This window comes from Phragmites australis, chromosome 22 (assembly GCF_958298935.1).
Source record: "Phragmites australis chromosome 22, lpPhrAust1.1, whole genome shotgun sequence".
NCBI lineage: Eukaryota > Viridiplantae > Streptophyta > Magnoliopsida > Poales > Poaceae > Phragmites > Phragmites australis.
In genome coordinates, this window is record NC_084942.1 from 18,346,312 (window position 1) to 18,357,714 (window position 11,403).

General features: G+C 41.3%; 1 protein-coding gene across 1 annotated transcript; it reads left to right on the plus strand.

The window, feature by feature from the left end:
* Positions 1 to 10,108: 10,108 nt before the first annotated feature.
* LOC133905064 (glutaredoxin-C15-like) lies at positions 10,109 to 10,830 on the plus strand. Its single transcript, XM_062346767.1, has one exon. It carries the CDS (start codon positions 10,192 to 10,194, stop codon positions 10,504 to 10,506), a length of 315 nt encoding a protein of 104 aa, XP_062202751.1. The 5' UTR covers positions 10,109 to 10,191; the 3' UTR covers positions 10,507 to 10,830.
* The last annotated feature ends 573 nt before the right edge of the window (positions 10,831 to 11,403 follow it).

The window sequence follows — 11,403 nt, forward strand, 5'->3', positions numbered from 1 at the left end:
CCCTCCGCTACTACAAAACCAAATTCATTCTAAAAATATGAAAACTAGGTTTCCAACCACAAATCTCAATTGTCTAGTACCGGATGCATATGAAAATTACCTTCCTGCACATGTACATCACAAATCTCATTCCAGCACAACCATAACATTAACTTTGCTGAAGGCATCCATTACATATACATGAATATCCAGTACAAGTATAGACACTAGCATACACAACACCGTGCTATTGTGACCAACACCAGCAACTCAACCGCGTACTCCTCCCATCGCCATTCTTACTCATATCATCTAGCTCAGAGAAATGGGCAAACCAAATTGAAAACAACAAAGATGACATACATACCTAAGGTCCTCCATCATCCAACTAAATTCAAGTTTTTGTCATACATTTCACAGATCCAACAAAAAAAAAAACAAGCAAATGCTCAAATTAACACAAAGAAGTGGGAAGTGAATGAAAAAGAAGGAAATTGCTTGAGGCCAAAAAGGGTACAGCAGTACAACATATCATTCGAGAAAATTGTAAGAGGTGCATCTAAATGTGTACTCCTGCATAGCTGCCGCTAGCGAGCCAATGCCGCCCGTTGATGCTGCTCGTGCGCCCCCACCTACAAGTGTACTCCTAGCCAGCCAATGCTACCTGGCCACACGCCATGCTACCACTATCCCCACGCACAACCACCGGCACGCCCCACGCACGCCACCGCTCACACGCTCACCATCACGCCCTTCGCCTCCCCTGCGCAGTCACCTGCGCGCGCCGCTTAGCTGGCCTAGCCTTCCCTGCCCGTGCACCATCCCGATCTCGCCACCCGAGCCATAACCAGGGTGAGCCCTGCCCAGGTCTGAGCCACTATCGCTGACCAGTGGCCTCCCACACTGTCAGTTGAAAGAGATAATGGAGAGAGAGAGAGAGAGAGAGAGAGAGAGAGAGAGAGATAAGGGACCACGTTGCCGGTAGCCATGCTAGTGAGAGATAAGGGACAACACCTTGTGGAAGAGATCAGTGAGAGAGAGATCAAGCGGACCTGAACACATGAGCTAAAGCTGATTGAACTACAATTTTGGGTCCATTCCAAACTATCAGTGTCGGTTCAAATTATAAACTAGCATTGATAGTATCAGTGCCGATTTATATCAAGAGCCAACACTGATACTGAGTGTCGATTCAACCTATCTCAATCGCTGATCGAGCATAAGAAGTTATGAACTGCCACCGATACTTCATCAGTGCCGATTCTATCCTATCCAACACTGATGACCCAGCTCGGATGACTGTTTCTATTGTGGTGATGGTATAACAAATCTAAAAAATTTCAGGTGCCACTATCAGTCAAATTCTGCAACCAATTTTTAGAACTCAAGTCAACAAGTCCTAAAGAGGAGGTGGGGGACTTACATCTCTTAGAGATGGATCTGGTGATGTTGAAACACCATATGCCTAAGGTGGAGGTGGGGGAGGCAGGGAAGCGGAACTAAAGATGAAGGCATTCCAGTATGTGCAGCCACATCCTGCAACTTGAAGACTATGATGTAGCAAATAACTGAACTAACACTAGGAAAAATAAAAAAGAAGCAGTATGTTGATCTCACCTCCAAAAACTTTTGAATATTTCCATTGTGGCTCTGCACTAGGATACCCCATTCTAACATGTTATTGGCATATTCCTTTGCCAAACGACTATCACGAGTTTCTTTTTCCCTTGCATGTTCCTCTTCCTCTTGACATTTGCGCTTGGCGACCGACAAAGATGTATTGTCACTCTACAACTCAGCAAGGACCACTCCATCATCAACTATCCCATTTAATAAGGCCCATTTGCCATGTGGTTGACCACAAGAACATCCATAAAGAGCTCTAACATACACCAGAGAGTGTAACGAATCAAAATCTAGCCCATGTAACTCTATGGCCTGAGCTTTGTACCTCTCATGCGTCTAGCAAGCAAGAAATGTGTGAAGAGTTCAAGTTTATGCAACAATATTACACACACAAAATATGTGACAGGAGTTAACAAAAAAACATACTAGGCATGCAGTGGTTTCTACTGTGTTTAGAGAATTAGGATCTTGAGGATTTGATCGCCTATGTGTATAGACCCATGCCCCGAACTGAGATACCTCTATCCCTTCTTTATTAGACTTCATTCAAAAGAAACTCAAATTAAATCCATGAATAATTTTGAAATGTGTAATTGATTTTTAGTAAGGAAACACTCACTAGCTTTTGGCGTGCTGTTGCAATAGAGTTGGATCCTCCTTTGTGAGGTTTAAATTTATAGCTGTAGCGATTGGCGCGATTTGTCTCAGATCTTTTCTTAAAATTAGGATGGCTCCATTCTTTGGCCAAAGCACGCCAATAATCTTCTTTGCACCAAATAGGACGTTGGGTGACATACTCATCCCGTGACAAATAATAAGTCCCAACAATCTTGTAGCAAATTATCCTTTTTCTCCACTTTGATGTAATGTTCAATTGTAGCATAGATTCTTGCATAGTACATGATGCTTTGTATGAGCTATTTGCAGCACTCAGCTAGATGTTGTCTTGCATCATCTTCTTTCTCAGGATCATATTTGAACCTTAGCGACAAAAGAACATATCATATTAAAAGAATTTTAGTTTCACAAAATGGTAAAGATTTACAACCAACAAGTTCATATTACCAGTGAAATCAGTACACAAAAGAATGAATCTCTGCATCTCATCTGAGCTATCCTCGCATGCATCAACACACAGCTAGCATAAATCTGAGCTATCCTCTTGAATAACCAAGGCCAAGACAAAAAAACTTGTAACTGTAGGTTTTCTTTGTGTAGATTTCAGAAATGTAGTTTTCTTTGTGCAGAATTCAGAACTATAATTTCAGAAGTATATAGGTATGTACACTAAGTTAATTAAAGAATTGTAGGTTCATAAGTATATCTTCTAAAATAAAATTAGAACATATCATATTCTGAAGTCAGAATTATCATAACAGAAGAATGGTGTAAAGGATGATTATCAAAGGAGGGAATTATCACTCAACAGAACTGAAATTAAAGTAAAGAGTAAATTTCACAATACTATTTGTACCATCATAACATAGAAATACAACTATGGTAGTTGTAGATTTACTTTAGAGTAAATTTCAGAAAACTATAACTATTTTACCATTATAGCACAGAACTACAACTTTTGAAGTATATTTCACAAAACTACAACTACTTCGACCCTTGGTAACAAGAAACTGTAACTTTTTGGTACATGTGTGGTTGACAGGTAGGACCAGACCATGTGGCATATGTGTGGCTAACGCATGGGACCATATTAAAAAGTTATAGTTTATTGTTACTAAGGGTCGAAGTAGTTGTAGTTTTGTGAAATATACTTCAAAAGTTGTAGGTCTGTGTTATAATGGTACAAATAGTTATAGTTTTATGAAATTTACTCTAAAGTAAATCTACAACTACCATAACAGAAGTGATATTCTACAAAGAATGGCACAAAGGAGAGAATTATTACCCAAAATTCTTCCACAACAACATGAGCTTTGGATTTCCCAGCTGTGCCCTTTGATGCAAGGTAATGGTTCTATGTTGATGCTGGCACCGCCTTGCCTTTAAACTCAACCAACCCAGGATGATTGATCTTCAATATACATGTCAGTACACTTGAAGGTGTCCTCCCCCTCCTAGCGTAGGGACTTCAAGCCATTGCCTTGAAATTGGAAATAACCATTTAGTTAACTCAATGTCTGAATGAGCATGAAAATAGACATGTCAATTTTACAAACTCACATTTTCCCTTCGAGTGTGAGCAATAGACAATCTCTCTCATTGGGGATTCTAAGGGAGAGTTATGCACTACCACACAGGTAAACCTCTCATGTTTCCTCATCAACTCCAGATGAATCAACAGGTTCATTCTGACTAGAAGTTGCCTCGTCCCTTGTAGTGGACCCACTGTTAATCCAACTATGTGCCACACGGTGTGAAAGTGTCATCTGTGCACAAAATAAGCTTATAACAATTAACCAGTAACTCAATTATGCAAATGCAATAGAGAACTTAAATTAGAGTACAATAGTACATAACTGAAATTAAAGTATAGTAGTACAAACTAAAACTGAAATTAAAGTATAGTAGTACATAATTGAAATTACAAGTACAATAGTACATAAATAATTATTACTTGGGAAAACATTTCTATACTAAACAATCATCAGGATCTTCTAGGTTTCTTTCGTCCATGCTTTCATAGCATGATTCCGTATCATATCCAATTTCTACTTCAGTTGGCAGGTCATTCTCTCCACTCATAGTGTTTCATTGTTTGACCAGCTCTGATAGGTCATTTGGATTGACAACCTCATTTAAGCCATTACTTGTAATAACATCTAAGCAAAATCCAATGTCTACAAAGAAGTCAGCCTATATACCATCTTCTTGGAAAGTATTTGTACATTGTGGATCTTCATCATTGTAGTCATCCATTGATGGAATGGACAAGCTTCCAAGGGGGCTAACCTTATATGCAACCCACCATGCATTAAGGCTCAACTCCGACTTACATGCATATGGAAGATAATACACCCGAGTTACCTGGCTAGCAAGTGCATAAGGCTCGATTGCTGGATTACATGATGCATGGGCAACTTCAACTAATCCAAACCTTTCCAAGTATCGCACTCCATTAGTCGGGTGGAACCAATTACACTCAAACAAAATAAGGGTAAAATCTCTATCACCATCAAACCTTAACTCAATTATATCTTTGATAATGCCATAATACTCAAGCGTCTTGTTGGTGCCTACATCAATGCCAATAGCAAGCACCCCTGTATTGACAGCAGTTAAGTTCCCTCTTGATTTTTCGTACTTTTTTGATCTAAATTTGTACCCATTAACTTCATAAATGTCATATGACTTAACCTTGAGGCCACATCCATGTGATAAATGACGCAATTCAGGATTTATGCTTGCATTGTTGTCACGCTGCAATGATCCAAATTAAAATTGAAACCTGATTAAGATGGGGGGAGAATGTTTACAAGTTTGTTACTAGAAACTAGCCAAGGAAGTACCATGTTTTTAAACCAATCCAGCAAGTCTGGTTTGCTATTGCCAGCTCCATTCATCCTTAAGTTGTCTAGTTGTTTCTGAGTTGGTGGTCTTGGACGCCTCTATTGTTCTTGTTCAAATTTTCTATAGATTTTGATACAAAACTATTAATTATGATTATGAAGTATTAACATGCCGATTTAACATATTCAGAGCACTTACTGCACATATTCATCCATTTCGCTCAAGTTTGTGAAGATCAAATAATTGTTGCCTTGTACTCTTCAACTGTTAGGAACCTAGACACTCCTCTACCAGTCTTCCATCCACACACTTGAAACAAACTAAAGGTACATTCATATCAAGGACCATCTTGAGCATAACGATGTGGATGATTGTGGGATCTAGGTATGAGATCGGGTAGGTATAGTGATGTTAAGTGCAAGATCACCTCAACAAGCCATCCTTCTACTATTGAGACTTCAACACGAGCTTTGTTACAAACTTTTTGTCTAAGTTTTTTCAATAACCTACAAGAATCATGTAATTAGTTCATTGTCTATGATAGGTAATAAGAAAACCATAAGGAATTTGAAGTTTATACCTCTCAACTATGTACATCCAAATATACATGATGGGGTCTCCTACCCTTACATGATACGTGAGGTGTTTTATTAGATGCTCCATTGAATTGAAGAAACCCGGTAGAAAGATTTTCTCCAACTTGCAAATTATAATAGGTATATTTGCTTCCAATTGTAGCATTTGTGCAGGATCGACCTCTTTTGCACACAACACTCTAAAAAAAGTAACTTAGCTCAGCTAATACCTCCCATACTTCATTATTAACAAATCCTCAAATCATCACAAGAAAGAGCCGCTCCATGAAGGTATGGTATGGTAGTCATGGCTCTTCATCCCATTTATCTTCAATTATTCCATCTTGACCCCTCGATTTGGCAACCAAGTAATATCCACACCTAACATACACTCTACACATGCCAAGCCACCATGCGTAGACCATCCACTGAACATGCCTAATGCAGGAAAGTCATGACTTGAAGTGTGGTATGAAACCCTCATACAGAAATTCTGCTTTAAGAAACTAGCATAGGTGACTACTCCTATCCATGCTTCCTTGAACTCATACACTAGCGGTCGTATAAAGACATTTAGATTCCTACCAGGATGGTTGGGTCCAGGGATCAATAGACTAAGAAACATGTTCTCCTCCTTCATGCAAAGAGCTGGAGGTAAGTTCAAAGGTATCACAAATACTGGCCAACAAGAATACTATGAAGCTCCAAAGGAGAAATGATTGAAGCCGTCAGTTGCAATAGCAACCGAACATTCCTTGCCTCCATTGCAAAATCTGGGCATACCATACTAAAATGTTTCCATGCTTCAGCATCAAAGGGGTGCACCATACATCTGCTGCAATCTTGGTAGAACTGGGAGGTAACGCAGGACCTTTTGTGGTATTGGCTTTCATTTACGCCCTTCACCTACCGGTTCAACAACTACATTCTGAATTTCCCCACAGATATCACATTTCTCTTTGTGCTCATCTTGTTTGTAGTATATCATACAATTGTTTATGCATGCATCTATCTTGACATAGGGCATTTTTAGATCGTTGAGAAGACACTTACACTCATACAAGCTAGTCGACATTTTATAGCCCTCAGACAACACATCACCAAAGAGTCTAAGTAAATTATCAATACATTCAGCAGAGAGGTTGTGTTGTGATTTATGCCCATCAAGCATGCCATTGTGGCTAGGCGTGAAATACGAATGAAGTTATATAGTGACTCATGTGAGGCAGACAACATGCATAAAATGTCTTAGCATCTGTCGTAGTTTCTCCTCTACATTATCTGTATGCATTGCATCACCAAAATCACCCAACATTTCATCTAATCTATCACTAGTGCTATAGAGTTCTTCCAATGCAGGTGACCTATCTAGATGCTCTCCACGTTCAGTCCACCTATTGTACCTAGGCATAAAACCTCTTTTACAAAGATGCATGCTCAGTATAGATTTTCTCCTTCTGACTCTATTGCAACAATCTAAACAAGGACAAATTACTCCAGTTTTTTCAGCATTAGGGACACCGCTAAAAGCATGGTTCAGAAAACCATTTGTGTTGTGCACCCATTCTTGAGAATGGCAATCATTGTCATTCCAACCTTGGTACATCAAACTACGATCTTCCACTAGCATGGTTAATATTGCAACAACAAACTGAAACACACAAAGTAATGTCATTGATAAGTGCCAATGAACAATGCTATCATTATGTATGATTACTAAGATTTTTAGCTGGGGCACGCATATTATCGTGTAAGCAAAAAATTTAGCGAAGGTTATAGTTAGGGGAGGATGAATGATTTAAATTCAGGTGTCCATTCTTTTATTAGTTTAATAAAAGAAGAACTCCAAAAGAAGTATACAACATATTTTGTGGTATTGGCTTTCATTTACCACCTGGTCCTCCTTCCGGATGGCCGGGTTTATCCCGCCGCCTGTCACACAGCTGCCTCCTCCTGCACTACCACTAGGCCATGCCAGGGCCTAGGCACCAGCAAGGCCGGCGAGATGACAGAAGATAGGCGGCACACTCCAAAGGTTGCTACGCAAAACAGGCTGGCTCTTCTCAGACGGAGGTGGCTGCCTCCCTCCCGGATGGCAACGCGGGGCGCCTCCCCCCCGGACGCCTTGAGAGAGGATGTGGGGCAGCGGCTGTGCAAAACGGGGTGGCTCCTCCCTCTCGGACTGAAGGACTTCGACGCGGGGTACGGGACATTAGCACGGGGTGCTGAGGATTGGGGTGACGAGTGGCTTTGGGCAGTGGTGGCTGAAGGACTTGGGTGTGCTGAGAGCGCGGCAGGGATTTGGGATGGCGATAGGGTTTTCAGCGTTGGCGTCGGATGAATTTTTTTTAGCACTGTGGGGAATTTTTTTGGCATTTCTTTCCCTACAAATCCATATATGCCTAGGGATAGCTGTCAACATTGGGGCCAACGTGGCACACCAGGACCGCTTCCCCCAATCTTCCCTATGAAAGGTACCAATTCGTAGGGAACAATCTGTTTTCCTACGGTGTTAGGTTCACATTCTAGGGAAAGCTTCTTTTCCTAGGATAGGGAAAATTTTCCTAAGGAAAATGAAAAGCTATAGGGAAACCGGTGATTTCTAGTACTAGAGGAGAAAACCTCTTTCATAACTCCTTTTGGAGTGCTATGTTACGTCAAAATGCCCTTTAGATTGAAGACGCTGGGGCCACCTACCAACAAGGTATGCAGATAACTCTTCGTAACCAGATTGGCCGAAATATCGAAGCCTACGTCAATGACCTTGTTGTCAAGACCAAGAAGAAGGAAGACCTTATCTCATACTTGCAAGAGACCTTCAGTAATCTACGCAAGCACCAAGTCATGCTCAACCTAGAGAAGTGCGCGTTCAGAGTCGATGCTAGAAAACTACTCGGGTATATAGTGTCATACTAGGGAATCAAAGTCAATCCTGACAAGATCAAGGCAATAGAAGAAATGCAACCTCCCAGGTATTACGAGAAGTTCAAAAACTAACCAGGTGTATGGCAGCTCTCAGTCATTTCATATCCCAACTCGGAGATCAGAGGCTTCCCTTCTTCAAGTTATTGCACCAACACGACAAATTTGAATGGTCTGAGGAAGCGGATGAGGCGTTCAAAAATCTAAAAAGGTATCTTTCTTCCCTCTTGTGCTAGTCGCTCCTGACCCAAATGAAGAACTATTGCTATACATAGCGGTCGGGCCATGTGTCGTAAGTGGAGTGCTGGTAGTAGAAAGAGAAGTGTCTGACAAGCGAGAGAAGAGCCAACGACTGGTATACTACGTCAATGAAGCACTCCACGGTCCTAATGAGTGTTACCCGTAAGTACAAAGGCTGCTATACACGGTAATGATGGTATCTCATAAACTAATGCACTATTTGCAGGCTCATAAGATCACAATACCATAAATATTCCACTCGGAGAGATCATCCACAGTAGACACACCATTGGACGAATCACTAAGTGGACTGGCAAGCTCAGGGAATTTGATGTTCGCTTCATACCTCGGACAACAATCAAGTCACAAGTACTCGCTGACTTCGTCGCCGAGTGGAAAGAACTCAAACAAACCAAGGACAACCGCAACAACATGTCCGAAGTATGGACTCTTTTCTTCGGTGGGTCACTTACACTCTAAGGATCGAAGGCTGGAATTATACTCATCACTCCCATGGGAGAAATGTTGTAATATGCTCTTTAGCATGAATCAACTGTTGTAACATATTTTAGTAGCCTCTTATTCAAAATGGACTGTATTAGTCTAATTATTACAGTTTGTAACATGGACCGACTGTAATTTATTGTAGCTGCTTTTTACTATAAATTAACTGTAATAGGCCATTATTATGGCCAATTCTTGGTTAGATGGTCAGTTTCAGTTGGTTTGAGCTACAAAACCCTAGAAAAAAAATCATTTTTTAGTACAGTTTGGAGGGATTCCATATTTTCGCAGTGGGTGGCATAAAAATCCAATAGCCTCCATATATCTTTCTAGGCCCCATTCGAAGCTGTTTTAAACATTATCCGTATGCATGTCCGCTAGCTACTTTATTAAATGGACATGGACACATTCATGTCTGGAGAACCATGCATCTCTGCGACTCTGCCTACATATATTTTCCGGTGGAGATTGCTTGATGTGACACTTTATATGTTTGTTTTCATGTTAGGAACATATTGTTAACAATTTATACGGTAAGAACCCGATTCGCAATCACTAATATCCAAGTGATTGATCTGACCGATGAACATTTTCTGTAAACTCTAATTTTAGTGGAATGCTACAGGTAGCAAAATTTGTACCAAACTAATTAAGTTGAAGATTCTTATGCCCACAACATCTCTCTCTCTCTCTCTCTGATCTCTCTCTCATACAAGCACCCACTATTCTCCTCTTCCTCTATCGGATTACCACTATAAAAGGGCGTGACACCCTGCACTTGCAAACCACACAAACATTTCAAAAGACACACTAGCTATAGCTACTAGCTGTGCCTAGCTCCTCAACTCACTAGACCCATTTAGAAATCAAGAAGACGGCGATGGCGGAGACAGTGGCGAAGCTGTCGACGGAGAAGGCGGTGGTGATCTTCACGGCGAGCCAGTGCCCGATGTGCCACACGGTGGCGAGCCTCTTCTCCGACCTCGGCGTGTGCGCGGCGGTGCACGAGCTCGACAAGGACCCCCGGGGCCGCGACATGGAGCGGGAGCTCGCCCGCCGCCTCGGCCGCTCGCCGCCCGTCCCCGCCGTCTTTATCGGCGGCAGGTTCATCGGCTCCACCGACGGGGTCATGTCGCTGCACCTCGCCAGCAAGCTCGTGCCCATGCTCAAGGGCGCCGGCGCCATATGGCTCTGAATCCATTCATCCATCCATCGACAACGATCATAATCACTCACACCCCTAATTTTGTTGGGTTTATATATAAATTCTGCACCTTGCATGCATGCAAATAATCTTCAATTGCAGGTTAAAGAGCTACGTGTACACGTGCATGTACGTACGGCTATAGAGAGTGTTCAAAAGTCACAAATATGATGTACCTATACAATCTGGACCGTCCGATCACAATGGGACGGCTATAGAGTGTGTAACCTAACAGGGCTGAAAAGGGTCAGGAATGTAAACGGCCTTGTAACCTCCCTTTTCCAGTTTTTCCAGTGAGATATGAATTTTGAGCTACCTCTCTTGTTTTCCTTTTTGTGATTATTACTCTCTTGTTATTCTTGGATCGTGCTTTAATATAAGCAAGGTGGATACACCATTTTTCCTGAAAAAAAAAAGAAATTTGTGTGTGTATGTGTGTGAAGGTGAAAGCAAGAATATTTGTTTGTTTGGCAAGGGACCCTGGAATTTGGATTAAAGACGCACAACTTGTGCATGCACGCATCGAGTTTCGACTTCTCATTCTCCCTTTTCAAGAAGAGATCTAGTTCGATGCGTTTGTCCCCCACTTCATTTTAAGTGTTTTTTTATTATCACTTTCTTGTTTGATCCGGCCGTGTGAGTGCTGTACTACTGTACTTGTACAGTTGTACTTCTGCTGAGTAGTGTTAATTTGCGTGCTTCAATAGAAGTGAAAACTAATTAAAGTACAAACTCTAAATTAAAGCATGTTGATTAGAGAAACTTTTCCTTTGGCCACACTAGTCTAAAAACTTGCATTCTCTCTTCTACAACCCCGAAATGATGCTTCTCCCTTTTACAATATACTGTATCTGCCTTTTTCTTTTCTTTTCTTTTTTGCGCGCCCAT

Coding starts and splice junctions, on each gene's coding strand:
- LOC133905064 (XM_062346767.1), top strand. CDS start 10,192: ATGGCGGAGACAGTGGCGAAGCTGTCGACGGAGAAGGCGGTGGTGATC.